The sequence below is a fragment of the Hippichthys cyanospilos genome, chromosome 8, assembly GCF_059441005.1.
Source record: "Hippichthys cyanospilos isolate Australia breed blue-spotted pipefish chromosome 8, RoL_Hcya_1.0, whole genome shotgun sequence".
Taxonomy (NCBI): domain Eukaryota; kingdom Metazoa; phylum Chordata; class Actinopteri; order Syngnathiformes; family Syngnathidae; genus Hippichthys; species Hippichthys cyanospilos.
The window spans coordinates 13,792,358-13,810,147 of record NC_142376.1 but is presented as its reverse complement, the minus strand read 5'-3'; the positions used below and the strand labels follow the sequence as shown (position 1 = coordinate 13,810,147).

The following is a 17,790-nucleotide window of genomic DNA, read 5'->3' as shown; positions in this document are numbered from 1 at the left end:
GCCTGTGAAAATGAGAAGCCCCATTTGATGTCTACTCAGTAGTCAGACTTTGCATGAGCAGACAGGATAGTAACAGGCTCAAACCTTTAACCTCTCTCCTTTGACCGCTCATCCCAACTTCTCTTTTTTCTTTCCAGAATCTCTGCAGTGCATCACCAGAGGTTGTCAGGGTCCTCAACAGGGATGCACGATAACCACTTCACATTTGACGTTATACCTTCTGCTAATGTAAGAAAAAAAATCCCTCCTGGCCACTGCATGACTTGTGCCTGGCACAAAAATACACTTCTGTGTGGCACAATTTCAACCAGAAGCTACATATATGCAATTAAAGAACAGCTGCTGGTTAAAGAGGCTCAAGACTAAACACAGACACAGGACAAACTCATGGGGCCAGGAACATATATTTTGTTCTAAATATTGAATTCACTTAAAATAAATAAATAAATAAATAAATAAATAAATAAAACAGACCCAAAAAACAACAACATTTCCACGTTTTTGACAACTGCCTTTGCCTTAGACTGATTTAATCTGTATCTACAGTATTTTCACATTTAAATTCTGCACCCTGTTGAGTTTGTGCCTTGTGCAAGGGCAACATGACAGTAGTCAGTCTGCATGACAAGTAGTATTTTTTTCCGAGCAGAGCACAAACTGTTTTTGCCTTGTTCCAAAAGCCCAAGTGCCCCAGATGAGCTACTGCACCTCCTAAGAATACGCTTAAATACAGTATACTCTTTGAGGCTTAACCATATCAGCAAAGCCAGATTATCCACCGCTTACAGTACACAAATAAACCAGCAAGAAGCATATGACAACACATAAAGTACATCCTCAAGCAATGCATACTGTAATAGGCCATCATATCAAATTTATGCATGACACATGAAGTGGTCAAATGGACACATAATGAACTAGCTGTTAAACTACGCGTTTGATACTATTACGCTGACTGATGTAACTCAGCATTATAACAATATGTGACACTGACATTACTAAGGCTGTCTTGTGATATACGGAGCATGGTGTTTTCAGCCTTCATCCCAAAGCACAATGATCTGCTTTTACTGCTTCATATATGAAACTGTTGACCAAAATGATCATACATTTGTCTACTAGGTCAAAAATCTAAGGTCAAATCTCGGCAAAGACTCCTGTTGTGAGGTTTTTCTCCACTGTGCATGCATGGGTCAGCTCTGGGTACACTAGCTTCCGAAAAACAAGCAAGCAGCTTGAAATGAATTGCCCATAGGTGGAAACGTGAGTGTTAATGGTTGCTGTGCACTATTATTGACTAAGCAGCTAGTCCAGGGTGCATCTTGCCTTTCAAACAAAATTTAGTTGGGAAAGGTTCCAGGTCATCCATGACCCTAATGAGGACTAGCAGTATTTGGTTGGTAACTTGATGATTATCTGTATTGATATTCTGATCGTTAAAGAGAGACAGCATCTTTGTGTAGTTTGTCAGAATGTAAAACAACCACATTGTTCCACATGCTGACTCCAGGTGGAGCACATAACACAACACAGCCCAATGACAGCATCTGCTTTTTCTGACAGAGATAACTGGGCTTTAAATCTTCCACGAATCCAGACTGCAATCAAAACAAAAGCTGACAAAAAGATGAGGAGGAGAGCGTCTGGCTCTCCTCACTACAGGAGCATGCAACATGTGATCTGCGGCTGCTGGTTGGTTGATTTTAAATCAACAAGATTTGGTTGGAGGGGCCCTATTGTGACTCTCTACTAGCAAGTCGGTCTGTTGGCCACAACCTCATCACATGCATAGGGTGCAAGAGAAAGGGGGTGGGGGTCAATCTATATACCACCTCATTTGTAGCTTTATTTTCCCCTGAAGAAAACATTATGAGTCAGCACAGCAGTATAAAATAACTTAACAAAGGGGGTGCAAACCAGAGCAGAGGTTCCAGGTGCTGTTGAATGTGTGTTTTCACAAAAAAACATTTGTCAGGTAATTTCCCATTACAAAAACCTCCCTAAACAGCTCTACGTTATGGCAACATCTTAACAGGGAAATAATGTGTCTCAAACACACACGCGAGCGGTTGTAACTCTAGAGGGGTGTTTCCAATGCCTAAGGCCACAAGCAATCCTCACGACGCTGCAAAGATAACTTGAAATGTCTCGGGGGCATGTCACAGGAAGCCGTCTTTCTGCCGAACCTGACAGGTGTCTTATTGTTTAGCCAAGCACACAATGTGCACGTAACTCTGTTTTTGAAAGGCATATCTATCTGCCTCAATTTGCCATTGTCTGTTTAGTCATGCAGAAGGTGTTGTTAGAAACAGACGAGAACACATTTCCACTTTAAGAAGCCGTTCTTCATGCTTTTGAAATAGAACTTTGTTCAAACTGATAGACCTTCGACCATGCTGACTCAACAAATGCATCTCAATGGAAGTATCTCTGTGCTTGTGGGAATCGTTTACGCACTGTGGCAGTATCTTCATTTAAAATATTTTTAACCTCCAGAATTGTATAAACACTGACATCCCAAATCAAAGATTTAAGTATAATTGCACAAAAGCATACACATTGACCAAAACTCATTAGGTAGCTAGGGAGATATGGGAAAGAAATGGGACCAGTGCACAATCATTGCATATTATTTGCACCTCAATACTGATGTTTATTCAACTCTGAATAATGGTCATTTGAGTGAGCATAACATTTATTATTTTAGTGGGAAATAACCGGCCTTATATTTGAGATGTCTGAGTTCAGCAACTGAAATATTATTATCAAAAAATAAACTATGAAAATAACTGTGCTTTAATGATGGTACTAAGTGGGGAACAGGGAAAATATGCTTATTTGTTTGAAAAACTAAGAAGGAGACTGTGAAATCAGAGGGAGATAAATCGGAGCACATTGAATTATGCAATGATAATTTGCATTTGAACTCCGGTGTACCGTTTGAAGCTCTTTATTAGGAATTTAGATCATGTGGAGCTTTCATTTCCTTGAGGAAGACAGCAGTGGGTATGGTTGATTGAAGATAAACATGACTTGACTTGTTTAGTCTCTCAGGGGACATAGGCCGCAGAAGCAGTCAGCAACTAGACATGCATTTTGTGTACAGGGCAGATTATATTTATGCACGGGACAACCTGATAATTTGCAAGGTAGTTCCTTGACACATTATATTAACTAAAAATTACAGTCGAAAATAAAGAAACTGAAACGGAGCCCAGCACTTGTGAACTTTCACTGAATAAATACAAGACATGAAACTGTCAAATGGTCTTAAGAATGGAGGGAATAAAAAGCGGACAACGAAATCTTTGTCGCCCTCTATCGCTTCAAACGAGTACTGCCTTAAGGAAATAAACCCCATTCACAAATATTTTAAGGACAATTTGCTAAGTTTTTTTATACCTCAAACAGTAAACCCACACTTCGCCACAACCGCCAACAAAAGGCTAAATATAATTTGAGAAAAACAATACATGGAAGGACAACATTATTTTGTAAAAAGACGTTGAGGAAATACGTCCAAAAATATAACATCTTAATCATGAGTAGAAATAATGCGAGAGATTTATATTATTCACCCCATTTGTTTTGACATGAAGAAGGCAAAAAGTCACTTTAGCTTCAATTCTAGCTCTAAAAACGGTTGTTTCTATACCGTTTCGCTCTTGCAAGCACTCCACAATATGTAGATAAACCACTTTCTCCGTGGTTCAAATATGAATTACACGCGTATATGTCAAGAATAGTTTCAGTTGAAAATGAATTATGTCTTACCTTACGTCTAGAGCGTCGCCAGCTCCCCAACAAAGTATCCTGAACGGCCTGGCGCTAGTAGTGACGGTGGCGCTCTACCTTTCTCTTTCAGCTCGGGCTTCCAGACTGAAGCGAGCTCAGCCTCAGATATCCAGCAGCACCTCACTTGGCGATGACAGCACGCCGGGAGAAAGTCCCCGCCCACCGGTACTCGTGCTGCCCCGTGTGTCGGTTGGCGAGATGGTTTATTTACACGGTTTTGAAACACACCTGAACGAGAGGAATGTATTACGCCTTAAATATTATTAATCACAGGTCTGTAGTGTGAAGTCGTAAACTGACCTTGTTACCTAAAAGCTTGACCCCACTGGTCCTCCAATGGCACCCGTCTGGCAAAATATCACCAAAAGGTTTTCCAAACTCAGATTAAAACACCTTCCAAAAAAAAAAAAAATGTCCCCGTGGCTGTTCATCGTAAACTTTAAAACATTTAAATGGTGTTATTTTACATGATTCCTGTAAACCTATTTGAAAATAATAAATACATAAATAATAGGTAGCATAAATGTGGGATCCGGCGAGTGGGGTCAAATTAAACAAATTTATTTTCCCATGCGTCACCTCAAAACGTCTGACATCATCTTGCGACTTCTGTTGCCATGGCGCCGAAAGAAGCTGTAAAATGACCGCACTCAGGTCAACCTGTTGTGATTGACATTTTACCGATCACGATCGTTCAGGTTAATTTTTGCCATAAAGACAAATAAAATAATTGTTCAAAATACGGTATTAAATAATTAAAAATGCTTTCAAACTTAAACGACAATATTTTAAATATCGTATTTTGATCATTTAAAAACAGTATACTGTATATCACATATTCACTTTTAATTTGTAGACCCAGGCACCTGTTTACATCGTTTCGTTATAGTTTCATGTCTTATTTTTTGCATGGTTTTTATTTGTTAATATTGTTCCTTTTTCCCCTTAAGGTTCTCTTGGAGGTAATCAGCCTTGTAGTAATTTACTTCAGAAACTTTCATTATACTATTGGTGTGAGGAGGAAGGGTCTGAAGCGGATATCCGGATGATGAGGTGCTACGGTGTTTTTTGTCCGACGGGGAATCCAAAACTTCGTGCATTAGCAGCTAGTTAGTATGCTAACTTTAATTCTCGATGTATTTTGTTGTTATGTGTTGTACTCACGTCGCAATTATAATGTCAAAACAACCGGGTGGGAATCCTAGACAAGAGACTCTGTTTTCATTTGAGCTTTTAGTGGAATATATTCGACTTGACAATGAAAAGAAAATCTCCGATGAACTTGCTGTTGGAGTACGACTCCTGGACTTCCCAACGCTGCTCATTTATCCACCAGAAATGAGAGGCGATGATACCATTCAGCACGACAGTAACAAGCGATGGGTGTATTCATTTAACAGAGGCAAGTCGTGTTTCTTCGAAATGAATCTAGATTCTCTGCATACGCAACTCACCACCTCCCCTCTCTATGTTATGATTCTCGATGTGAACAACGATATACCCAAATTATTAGGGACATCCCTCATCTCCTTGGCTGGTATCGTGAATAGAATGAAATATGACTCAATAGAACACAATGCTGCTAGTTGCTCATCGTATGGAGAGAGGGGCGTTGTGCGTATCAACAACCTCGCTGAAGAGCCGGTGGGAGTTATTTCTCTGAGTTATAAATTGCTACTCGTTGGAGCCAGCCTGCCACCGCATGTGACAAAAAATATCCCGGTCTACAGAGAACGGTGCGCACAAAAGGACACTGTGAAGAAGAGGGCAAACGAAACATTACATTCTGGCCGAATGAGAGTTCATTTGCCCACGGAGGACCTGTCTGATGATGGTCGAAATAGTGTGGATAAACAAGCAGCATTCACCCAGACTGAACATGACCCAATTAGCCAAATCCCTCATACAATCCAAGATTTTAAGAAGAGTTTTGATGAGGATCTTACTGTGTTTTGCCCACCACACCTTTACTATTGCAATTCTGGCAAGGAAAAATATAAAACCCAAGGAAGCGGTTACAGATTACTTCAACCTGAAGCAGTAGTTGTAACACATAAAGACACATTCAACAAAAATGAAAGTGAAAATTCCTCAGTGATGGACCAGGCATCGGAAGATATACCCACAACATCAGCAACTGTGGTTCCAAATGTCCTTGAGGAAGCTTTGAAACCACTACCTCTCCTTAATGCTCTTTTTGTCGAACTGTCACAGTTAAATGCGCACAACCTGCAGCATCACCCTGTGTCAAATCATCCAAACTTGGCCTGGAATTTTAAAACCGCTTCTCCTGAAGCTTCAGATGGGCAAGTGAGCATACCAAAAATGAAATCAAAGCAAGAAAGCAAAGTGGGCTATGATCTTCGTTCAAAATCTGTGCATTCTCCCAGAACTGTTTCTCCCAAAACTATTACGTATGACCACAAAAGGTCAATGCAAAACAACCCATGTGAGGCTTTAATCGAGAGTAAAGCACATAGAAAAAAGCTAGTGTATGGAACAACAAAAACATACAATCTAAGGCGGCAGAAAAATTGTACTGTGGAGAAACATCGGGACTGTATGGCATCACTGGCAGCCAATGAAAAACGGTCAAGTACAAATAAGGGGAAGAAAATGACAAAGCTCAATAGTTTGATTCCCAAAGAAAATAGAAAGGAGATACAAAACATGGGGGTGCTCTCTGCAGTGCAAGATACAACAAAACTTAAACATGAAGAGAGAACAAAGTTGGAAAGCCCTAAGCAAGACAGAGAAGTTCCACCCATCTTGCTCTCTTGTGCTGAAGATGACGGTGAGGATAGTGATGCCGTCAGCAACAAGCATCCTGAAATGTTTAGCACATGGACTAATTCAGGAAGCCAAAATGTAAAACTGGACCCTTGTAAAAGTAGTAATCATAGCAGCCACAAGTCGTTATCATCGGACTCCGACAAGGAAGAAGAATATGCAAAGTCGTTATCATCGGACTCCGACAAGGAAGAAGAATATGCAGATGATTTTAATAGTTTTGAGGACAGTGATGCAGACACCACCAGTAGTCCCAAGGCAGCCCAATCTAAGCATCCAAAGCTTCCAATTTTCCATCGAGGCCGCACTTCAGATTCAGACTCGGAACCTGTTAAAGACAAACCACTCCTCCCTGCCCCCATACGAGGTCACAGCCCCGTACAGCGGGTTCTGAAAGGCACACACGTCATCCAGCCTCAAACACGAGACCCTTCACTCAGCTGCTCTTCTGATGACGACGACAGAGATGGATTCGTCTCAGTGCAAGTAGTACACTCCAAGAAACAGGAAAAGGAGGAGGGTTCTGAAGCTACGTTGCCAGGGGGACAAAAGCGTGAAAGCAGCAGCCTCGTTTGGCGAAGCTCATCAGACTCTAACGGCTCGGATCCACTGGAAGCTGAGGAACTTGATGATGACCTTGGAAAAGAGTATCAACATATATCTGACCTTGTGGGCTTCAAGCTCCCTGGTTACACAATGTAAAGACCATATCCGTACCACAGATGAATATATGCCTCATGGGCTTCTTGAATTGCACATAATATTGTTGACACACAAAGTGTAGATTTGTATTTGAAATAAAGATATTCAATGTAGAAAACAGGCTCATTTATACAGATTATTTGTAATTAAATATTTTACATCCTTTTGTTGTTTTTTTTTCAATTCTTAAAACAACCTTTAGATATTCACCTGTCAGTTGAAACTCATGATGCATGACAAAGAAGACTTCAAATATTTTTAGGAAAATTTTGTTGAACAGACCCTTGTTAAAGAACAGCCTATTATGTGAAGTGTTGAAACATTGGAGTTGAACATACAAGTTCACAATCAGATGTATAGAAGTCAATTAAAGTTCACCTGTAAAAATTATAGTGCTTTTTATTTCCATCCTAAATTAATTGTGAAAGCTGAATATCCCTAGTGTATATGTTTATGTGCAGCACGATTAATACTTTCCATGAAATGTAACAGCACAGCAAAAATAAGTAAATTGATAAATAAGATGGAGAATTAGCTAATCATCATTTTAGCATGCGATCCTGTCTGTAAAATCCATACTCTGCATTCTCATCTGTCAGGAGATTTGACAGCAATTATACTATAGTTTTTAATGACAGGTTGGAGTTTTTAAGGTTATATAATTATATGCATCATATTACAACGTGATATGGCACGGCAGGTGTTGAAAGTGCTTTAGATTGTGTTGATTTATACTTTTGGACCTCCCGATTAAAAGTATTTCGTTTAGGAAGCGACATTGTGCTGTATATACATTAGGTATTTTTGTTTGGGCCTCATGGTTTTTATCCATGCTTAACCTCAACTGAAGCTTGAAATTCACAGTTAAACTGCTCGAACGTCGAAACACTTTTTTCGAACGTCAAACCACAGCTAGACGCTTAAATCAAAGCTCTGCGCATGCGCTTTTTTGTTTGCGGAAGTGAAGCTGCATGACTGAAACCAGCGACTAAATGCTCAGGCACGTTTTCTTGACTGGACCGCCAGGTAACTGTTTGCAGACTTGACTCGCTGCACTCTTGGAAAATATACTGACAGAGATTTTGCTCCTGGGTTTCTAAAGAAAACACTTTTCAAAGGAGGCCATTTTAGACGTTATTGTCCCCCCCCAAAATTGACGCGTATCTTGTACAGTAATGCAATACAGTACTATACAATATCTAACTATTCAAAACTTTGAATAGCACACACGCACATGCGAAGTAAAAAGAAACAGAACAAGTAATGCGTCTTTAGTCTAACGGTGCGTACTATCCGCAATGGCAAGTGAAAGATGCATTTGTTGTATTGTCAGTAAAATAAAGTTGTCCTCTTTTTACGAAGGTATTGATGCGTTTAGTTAAGGTACATTCAGGTTGCGAAAATTGAACGCCCTATAACTACAACCGCGTCACCTCAAAATTGATGAGGTCAAAAACTTAGTCAGTTCGATGAGTGTCAACTATTGATTACCCAGTTCCACTGTACCTTCTGCCAACTAATGTGAGAGCATATGCAGTTGAAGACAGAAATTTATATACACGGTGTAAACCTCTTCTGTTTCAGGTCAGTCAGACTCATTTAAATTATTTTTTTAAATGCCACCATAACCAGGGAGAGATTCTTGTTTATTTTATTTTATTTTTTAGAGAATTTTATGTCATTTTCTTTGGTCAAAGGTTTATACAGTCAAAACGTACTATGTCTTTAACACCATTGTGAAACCCAGAAAATGAGGTAATTGGTTTGGAAGCTCCTCATAGGTTACCTGCCAACATTTGAGTTAATAGACGGCACAGCTGGGGATGTATTTAAGGCCACACTTCAAACACTCTGCTTCCTTGTTTGAAATATTGGGAAAATCAAAAAAGAAAATTTCCAGGAAATCAGAAAAATAATTCTGGAGATCCACAAGTCTGCCTCATCCTTGAGTGCCATTTCCAGATGCTTGACATATCCTTTGGTTTGGTCAATCTTAAAGTGAAGATGTTTGTCCATAATAATCAGCAATACATCTGGAGGAAATAGGGGGAAGCTTGTAAACCTCAGAACACCTTACCAACTGTGAAGCATGGAGGTGGCAGCACTTGAGGATGTGCGTGGCCAACACAATGCCCTGATCCGAATCCCTAAAATGTGTGTGCAGATTTAAAAAGGCATATACAAGCAAGGCAACCAACGAACCTGACTCAATTACATCAGTTTTGTCACAAGGAATGGCCCAGGATTCCAACAGTGTACTGTCAGCAGATAGTTGGTTATCCAAAACGTTTGATCCAAGTCATGCAGTTCAAATGAAATTTTACTTTATACCAAGGAAATTTACGTCAATGTTTGAAGTCAAACAAAATAATATAAAATTATCTTTGAAATTCTGTCTCATTATTGTGACATTTAACAAAAATAAATAATTTTGGTGATCTGAGTGACCTGAAGCAGGAGAAGTTTAGTCTGATTTGACTTAAGGCAGTGAGGCAAAAAATAAATTGTGCATTTTGCACAGTGTATGTAAACTTGTGGCTTCAACTGTGTATATTTTCTGCCCATATCTAAAGATATACTAAATACTATTGGAAATGTGAATGGGTAAATTGGTCATTTTAGTTTTGTCTCTGCCGTAGGAACAGAACTCTTCCATAAACTCAGGACCCAGCATAGCTAGCCATTGATGGGAACATTATTTTTGCTGCAGGTGTGGGTAAAACTACTCTGGTCCAGAAGGCGTGTGATGCGCTCGTGTCCTCGGGCCAGTCTTTGGAAGGCTTTTACACGGAAGAGGTCAGGGAAAGTGGCCGCAGAGTGGGGTTTGATGTGGTCACAGTGAGTGGAGAAAGAGGCCACCTGTCCAGAATCAGGTAGCAGGAATGTCAAACAAGCTGCTCTTTTTGATCTAGTGTTTGAGTAACCCCGGGATGCATTTCACCCAACAGAGATGTTGCTGGTGACTCTCATGGCAGACGGGAGTACACAGTAGGACAGTATGTTGTAAATTTACCTTCATTTGAGCGCCTGGCCCTCCCCCTCTTCAAGAAGGTACACCACACACTGGCATGGCTTTTATAATTACCCACGTCGACAGATCAGAGAATGCTTCCTTTTTATTCCTGCTTAACAAATCATCAACTTTTTTGATTTTCTCAAACCAGAGGGAATAATTGTAAGCCTGCAAACACATAAATTCCAGAGTGACATTTTTAGTAGCAGCGGTGCCGTCTGGCTGTCATTGACACTGAATATTCCGCTTGTAAAGTGAGCCCAGAGTGCCGCCTAAGCATTAGCTGTAAAGGAAGTTGTCGCGGTGCTGCGTTTTCCCCTTATCTCTCATAAACGTTTCTCTTTAATCACAGTTAACAACTCTGTGTGTACACAGCACTATTGACCATGTGACTTTCTAACATGATTTTTTTTATGTTAGACCGAAACAATGTTTTTTTTTCTTTTTTTAAGTATACTCCAGAGATGGGGTGAATAACTTATTGATTGTTGTTCAATCACGTGTTATGAAATAGGGATACATTAGTTTGCCATGCTGACTGCAACCAGCAGAGGCACTGTTGATTAAATTAAATTCATTTGTGACCTGATTATAAAGGACAGCATAATGATAATAATGTCAGCAAAGGTTTACATCCAAGAAGGGTTGTATTCTAAGCAGGTTATGTGTAAACTTAGTGAACCTACCCTGCTTATTGGAAGATTTTTATGCTGAACCTGACTTTATACTGGTCATCTCCGATCTGACGAAAACATGGCTTACCTGTTTTTCTGTGATTTCAAGTTATCCCATTCATGGAGTAATTTCTGATTGAATGGTACTGCCTTTCATCAAACACAATTATTTATTGTAATAACATTCTTTGGCCAAATAGCTCCATATGTGTATAATATTGGACAATTGAAGACATGTACTGAGGTCGATCAAAAAAAAAATGGTCTGAGTTTTGTGTGATGATGCTGAGCGTATTGCATAAAAGCAATGGTGTGTCATCATGTAATACAAGTCACCTTCAGTTAAGACCTTGCTGACTGCAATGGCGGTTGTCCCACAGGATTGAATGGAAATCATTCCTGAACTCATGCGTTTTCTCAAATTCTGATAGGCATGCTGATTCTCAGACTGGGATCAGTCTAATTAAGTAGCAAGCAAAAGCCATATATAAAATATGCTACATGCGTGTAACACATGAAAAAATATGGTCACATACTGTATGCTCTGTAAATTGCCGTACTCCTTGTGTGTTTTCACCCACACTACCAACTCCAATGGCAAATTAAGGTTCTGTTTCAGTGTATCTGCACAAGATATTTACCATTTGGGCATTTCGGCCACATGCAGGTGGCATTCAGGAGCCTGAAAATTGATCGTTTTTACAATCAGTGATTAGATCTCAAAATTCAGCCTGTTGCATGTGTGTGCGTATATTTCCTAGAATGATGAGCTGTTGTAACATTTCGATGATGGTGCATTGCTGCTGTTTGATGGTAGCATTGCCACAATTCCCACAAGAAAGTGTGCAAAGCACCCTCATTGTCAACAACATTTTCAGATAACTCAAAAGAACGTTAAACCTTGAAGCTTGTGTCTGCCTTCCTGAATCACACTGCTTCAAAATAGTGTTTTGGGGCTAGCACTGCTCTGCTATTATGTTACCAATTATGTTTAAAGTGTCATTTGTTGCTGTGCATTTGCTCAAAATCAGTTTCGTGTCCCTCAGTGCTTTGACAAGTTGTTTTGGCGCTAAGTTGTGCAATTACCAACCATATCTTATTCCACAAAATAAGGTTTGTTGCAATTAACTTGCAAATACAGTGCATTTTTTTCATCTGTACCTCTTGAATTCAGAACAAAGACTTCTAATTGTTTACAGCAAACAAAACCAGCTCCTTTTCCATGGCCTTCTTGTGTGTAATATGCATGTTCTCCCTGTGCTTGCATGGGTTCTCTCTGGGGATTCTAGCTTCCTCTCACATTCCAGAAACATATATGTTGTGTTAATTGAAGACTCTACATTGTCCATAAATGACATTGTGAGTGTGAACGTTTGTTGGAACTCATGTGCCCTGTGATTAACTGGCGGCGAGCCCAGGGTGCACCCCGCCTCTTGACCAAAGTCTGCTGGGATAGGCTCCAGCTTGTCCACAATTATAACGAGGAGACTATGGAAAATGGTCAGATGAACAAAAATAGCATGTAAAAATGAATTCACAACTTGTAACCAGTATTATATTTTCTCTAATTGAAACCCAATACAATGATGGAAAATAAGTAGTGAGTTTATGCAAACTAGCAAACTTAGCACATCAGTATTGTGCTTCTGATTGTTCTACCACAAAATTACTGCCCCAGAGCCATAACAGATCAGCTATTTATCAGCTTTTGCTTTTGACACAGAATCCAATAAAGTGGGATATTGTCAAAAATGTATGCACTTCCCCACAGTATACTCCAAGCAGATCAATGGCAATGTCAGACAGCAGCAATTGCTATCAGCACAATATCCGCATGTGAATATTGGGCATTGCACTTTGCAGAAGTCACCTGGGATAGACTCCAGCTCACCTCTGACCTGCATGATGAGAATGGACATTTTTTTTTTTTTTATAGGGTGCACTCTCACAAGGGAATTAATACTTGCCAGCTAATGTACAATTTCAATAACTGAATGTACAGGTTGTTTATGTTCCCAACAGTGCCCATTCAGTGCTATCCTGTCTCCAGGTGGGGTCACAAGATGGGAGTAGTAAAAAAGTGTTTGTCCTTGACGAAATTGGGAAAATGGAACTCTTCAGCCAACCCTTCATCAAGGCGGTGAGAGAGACACTAGACTGTGCTTCCTGCACAGTGTTGGGCACCATCCCTATCCAAAAGGGTAAACCGCTTGCCCTTGTGGAAGAGGTGCGGATCAGGAGTGACGTCAGGGTCTTCACTGTGAGTACATACACATACTGTATACTGTACATTCCCTAGAAAAAAGGGATGGGGGAGAGCTGGATATGTAGGTCGACTTTAAGAGTTCTTAGTTGCTGTAGGACAATGTTTACACTTTATGTCACACAGCCTTATGAGACAGCCAGTCTGTTGTGTGTTGCATAGAGCCTGGCCCTGCATTATCCTGCCCCTATAGGGGGATTAACATCAAATCACGCGTGACTGATTATACAACAAAGACTTTGCTAAAACGTTGAAATAATTTATCATGGGGGACTCCAAAATGGATATTGTCATGCTAAGTACCAGTATGTACTTAGCTTTGACAAGCTTACTTTATTGTGCGCTCTGCTTATGATCAACTGTTTCTCTCAAAGAAAGATCAGGTATTTACAACTATGTATAAGCATGATAGTATGACATAAATGTATACTTTGGATTTCTAACCAAATACAGTCAGTTTAGCTTAAGATCATTTGTTTGTTTTCATGCCCAGGTGACCAGGGAAAACAGAAATGCCATTCTGCAAGATATCCTATCAGCACTTCGGGACTGTTTAAAATACTCTAGATCTACTACTCTAGAAAGGTAAACATGTAATTAATTCAATTGACACCTTATTTTCTTGTCAACATATGCCTCCTTGAAGTATAACAGGTTTGTGACCTTACCACACAGCTTTTCAATGAGTACACAATTTAGTTTTGCATTGTGCGCTCTTAAAATGGAGTCTAAATAGTTGATGTATCGCGTTGCAGGTTGCCCTTTGTTATCAAATTACTAGTCTTTACATCTCTTTATACACATGTGCAATAAATTTGATTTTCCCCAAGTGTTTACTGAGTTACATCGGGGTGGGTAATAATCTTCACATTTCTACATCTACAAAAGTTCATTTGCATTTCTTGCCGTAATGAGTTTGACTGTTTTTATTTCCTAGAGGTTCATTTGGGGATTTTCTACTGCACCCCTGGTCATCATGTGTTTTCAATCTGTATTCTCTGAGATTACTGTTAAGGATGAATATTATAACTGACTTTTGGGGGATTTTGGAGTTGTCAGATTGCTTTGAAGTGGGATTTAGTCGCTTTCTGCAGCTTAGAGGGGTCTGATGGGTGCACATCTGCTAAGTGAGATCTTTAATATTTGAAGAAAAGTGTTCCTCTGAAGCATGTGTGTATGTATGCGTGTGTGTATTTTATGTATGCATTTATACACAATATAGATATATATGAGAAGTGTATGAAAAGTTTCAGAAGGCCCATATCATGATATAGTAAACATTCCACACTTAAATTTATGATGTTTTTTAGTACCGAAATTTCTAACCAGGAAGTAAAACATCTCATTGACTGAAGCCACGCTTCCCACTGTGCGGCTTTCCCGCCTCCTTCATGATGTTGTTCAAAGGCCGTCCAGCCACGAAACATCCATCGATCCATCATCTTGACCCTTTATCCTCACGAGGGTCGCGGGGCGCTCAAGCCTATTCCTGCTGAGTGAATGAAGGAGTCAAAAACAGTGGTTTTACTGACATCAACATGAACTTGAGAGCCATCAAAGCAAAACGTGTAAATGAACCGCACACATTAACGGTAACCAGAAACCACTCCTCATAACAACAGTTCTGTCTGCGGGTGAATTATTTACTACAATGCTGATTGTCCAGCTGTGTCACATTTTGTCACCTACAGTATATAAAAAGCCACGTGTCCACTGACACTCCCAACATCTCCATCATAGGTAATGGACAAGGTTTTTTTCCCCCTAGTTCATGTTTGAATGAAACAAACTTCAAACTTGTGAGGGCTTTTAATCTGTCCGGTTGATTGAAGTTTTTGAAATAGAAAGCCAACAAGAATATTGGCCTCTTCCCCAAAGAGTTCCCGGTCATTTCAAAGTGAAACTCGACTTTTGGCTTATTTTTAATATCGCTTGCATAAGTGATGTAAGCTGTCAGGCCAGCTGCAGCAAGAGCGGCCAGCTGTGATGTGCGTCAGACGTGCTGCTGTGCCAGCATCTGCTCTTTGGCCGCCTCTGACAGGTCCCTCCATTAGTTGGCACTCCAAAGCAATGCTGCAATGGCGACACTTATCGGCCTTCATTGCAGGACGATAGTCTGTGTTATTTTGGCACATGCTTAGTGGGCGATTGGAGTTGAGGCTTTACACGGTGCGGTGGGAGCCACCTGATTGGCAAGCGATTGCAAGCACCCTGCTGCATGGGAGCAGATGGATTATGTAAGCGTGATACCAACCTTTCCCAGGTTTAACCCGTGAGTGCTGTCTGGATACTTTTGATGTGTCATGATTTGATTAAATGACTAATTTGATTAAATGTTTTTTTTTTTTAGTTTTTTTTTATGACTGTATGATAATCAAGGCTTCGGTTTGGATTTGCATTCAAGATTCAAGTGTCCAATTCAGATTTAATTCTATGGCATTTGAACAATAATCATTTTAAAATTTCAAATGACACATATCTGACATTTACATAGATATACATGAACCAAACAGCATGCACGTGCCGAAATATTATTTACTAGCAGCACAAAACAGACTGGGCCGTGTCGTTGATGTAAAAAAATACAAATATATTGTGTTACATACATATAAGTATGTTCTGCCAGAACAGAGGAACTGCCAATCTAAATATTCTAAATATTCATATCTTTGAGATACTTTTGCATCAAGCAGTGAGACAGATGTCTGTCTGGCGCCCTGCTTCCGTTAACCCTTCACACAGAAATTCAAGGAGCTTACTGGCAATCTAGGACAAAAGAGCTTGCAGTTGGTGGGTGCTGGGGAGCTTGAAGACTTTGCTGTAAAGATATTATGTGAATGTAGTGGTGGCTTTGGTCATCTTGGGGAGGGGGGGGGGTATTTATTTATTTGTTTTTTTTACTATGGGACAGGACAGGATTTTCTGTGTGAGTGGGATGGGATAGGAGTGAAAATCATCTACTGTGTCACACGCTACTCCGGAGAAGCAGATGTTTCCTTGTTTCTAGACTCCAAATGAATGTTCAGCTCTCCTATATAATGTACGTGTAGTAATCAGCAGTTGATAGTATCTACAGCAGCACAACAGTAACTACTTGTTACTGTAACTGCTGTCAACATTAAGACACCTTGAAAGTGTATCTTGATGCTTCATAACATTGCACAATTCTTTTACCTACGCTATTTCCTGATAAATTCAAACTGCGGCCTGGGGGACATTTGCAGCCCGCCATCTACATTTTAGTTGCCCGTACTATAGCATAGGGCTAAATTTTGACATGGCTTGCTAAGATACCTAAAAAAGGAATGAGAAGGTTTCATGGTAGATGGTGTTAAAGGTCTGGGGGAAAAAAAAAATCCTAACTTGACGCATCATCTTTATCATAAAGCGTTGGCGTAGCATTTTTAAAAATAATTAAATAATGTAGACAATATGTAATTACATGCTTTATTGATTGATTTTTACAGTTTTTATTAGTTCAAGTAAAAAAAAAAAAAAAAAAAAAAAAAAGACCCTTACATCTTTCTATTTTTTGTATGCAACCCTCAGACAAAAAGGTTTGGGCAGGAGGGCCCACAATCTAATGCCGTGGAATGGAATGGAAATCAAAGTTATTGTCACTATGCATGTGTAAAGTACGGAGCCACACAATTCATTTTACAGTTCCAACCTGTTCAAGAAGGACAGTAGCGGAAAGACTGACGAATCTCCAGATGGTGCCCCCAAACTGTGCTCCTGTAGGGGTAGGGGCACAGTGTGGGATGTGGAATTTGCATTCATACTTAACACACTGTAACAATAGGGAAGCAAGAGGTCAGAAAAAAGTCACTTGAGTAAATGCCCAGTGTGTAAAGTTCTATAATTAGGACTGGATTACCCAATCTTCAAGCCACATTTCCTTTACCTCATCAATGCATTGTGGGTAAACAGCAGGCTAAAGTCATGTTACCCAGGGAATTGTGTATCTCTATGTCTGTCTTTGAGCATTCAGAATGGATGAAGGCACACATTGTTTAGGGTATCACAGTGAATCTTTGTAAGTGTGTTTTAAGCATTAGCTGTCCTGTTCACTGATGGCAGGAATTCCTTCTCCCTCTTGATTTGTTCTGACTGTCTCTAATGGCTACTAACGCTTATAGGTTGGTGGGGAGACAGTAATAACTGTTGTGAGGTTCACAAAGTCTTCTCAATTCAACAAACAACATGTTTTTCAATCAGAAAAAAAAGAACTCATTACGAGCATTTTTAGGGTGTCTTTTCGCTTTCTTCCATACCAGAATCTCATATGTGCACCACAAAAAAGCAATCATTAATTATACCGTACTTCAGTTAAGGTCAGCATAATCAATCATTAGCATAACTATGGTCCACTGGCTGAGACAGGTGGGCGGTGTATGTCCTAAAGGGTCCAAAGACTTATGCCGCTTCCCATCTGAGTGATTTTTAAAGCATTCTTCCTATTACACCACTTTAACTGGCTCACCCCAGAGGTTGCGGCAGGGGGTTGAATTTCAAACACATCTCCAGCTTTTGAGCTTGAGTTCAAAGCTGAG

The 17,790-nt window shown here is 39.9% G+C and overlaps 3 protein-coding genes across 7 annotated transcripts in view; 2 read left to right on the top strand and 1 right to left on the bottom strand.

Moving 5' to 3' along the window:
• The window catches only part of sipa1l2a (signal-induced proliferation-associated 1like 2, genome duplicate a), a 93,684-nt gene extending 89,795 nt beyond the window's left edge, over positions 1 to 3,889 (bottom strand). For all 5 annotated transcript variants that reach the window (XM_088421111.1, XM_088421113.1, XM_088421112.1 and 2 more), the window contains exon 1: positions 3,775 to 3,889. The gene's annotated coding sequence lies outside the window, so the exon portion shown is untranslated. The remainder of the gene's footprint in view (positions 1 to 3,774) is intronic.
• A 990-nt stretch (positions 3,890 to 4,879) lies between these two features.
• Positions 4,880 to 7,453, top strand: map10 (microtubule associated protein 10). Its single transcript, XM_088421640.1, has one exon. It carries the CDS (start codon positions 4,930 to 4,932, stop codon positions 7,285 to 7,287), a length of 2,358 nt encoding a protein of 785 aa, XP_088277766.1. The 5' UTR covers positions 4,880 to 4,929; the 3' UTR covers positions 7,288 to 7,453.
• A 777-nt stretch (positions 7,454 to 8,230) lies between these two features.
• Positions 8,231 to 14,066, top strand: ntpcr (nucleoside-triphosphatase, cancer-related). The gene is made up of 5 exons (XM_088421693.1): positions 8,231 to 8,313; positions 9,998 to 10,160; positions 10,236 to 10,338; positions 13,025 to 13,234; positions 13,731 to 14,066. Exons 1-5 carry the CDS (start codon positions 8,280 to 8,282, stop codon positions 13,824 to 13,826), a joined length of 606 nt encoding a protein of 201 aa, XP_088277819.1. The 5' UTR covers positions 8,231 to 8,279; the 3' UTR covers positions 13,827 to 14,066.
• The last annotated feature ends 3,724 nt before the right edge of the window (positions 14,067 to 17,790 follow it).

Bases quoted from the DNA above. Each gene is read 5' to 3' on its own strand.
- map10 (XM_088421640.1), top strand. From the start codon at position 4,930: ATGTATTTTGTTGTTATGTGTTGTACTCACGTCGCAATTATAATGTCA.
- ntpcr (XM_088421693.1), top strand. From the start codon at position 8,280: ATGCTCAGGCACGTTTTCTTGACTGGACCGCCAG. The intron at 10,161-10,235 runs GTAGCAGGAATG...TTCACCCAACAG, and splicing joins GGCCACCTGTCCAGAATCAG to AGATGTTGCTGGTGACTCTC. The intron at 10,339-13,024 runs GTACACCACACA...TCCTGTCTCCAG, and splicing joins CCCTCCCCCTCTTCAAGAAG to GTGGGGTCACAAGATGGGAG.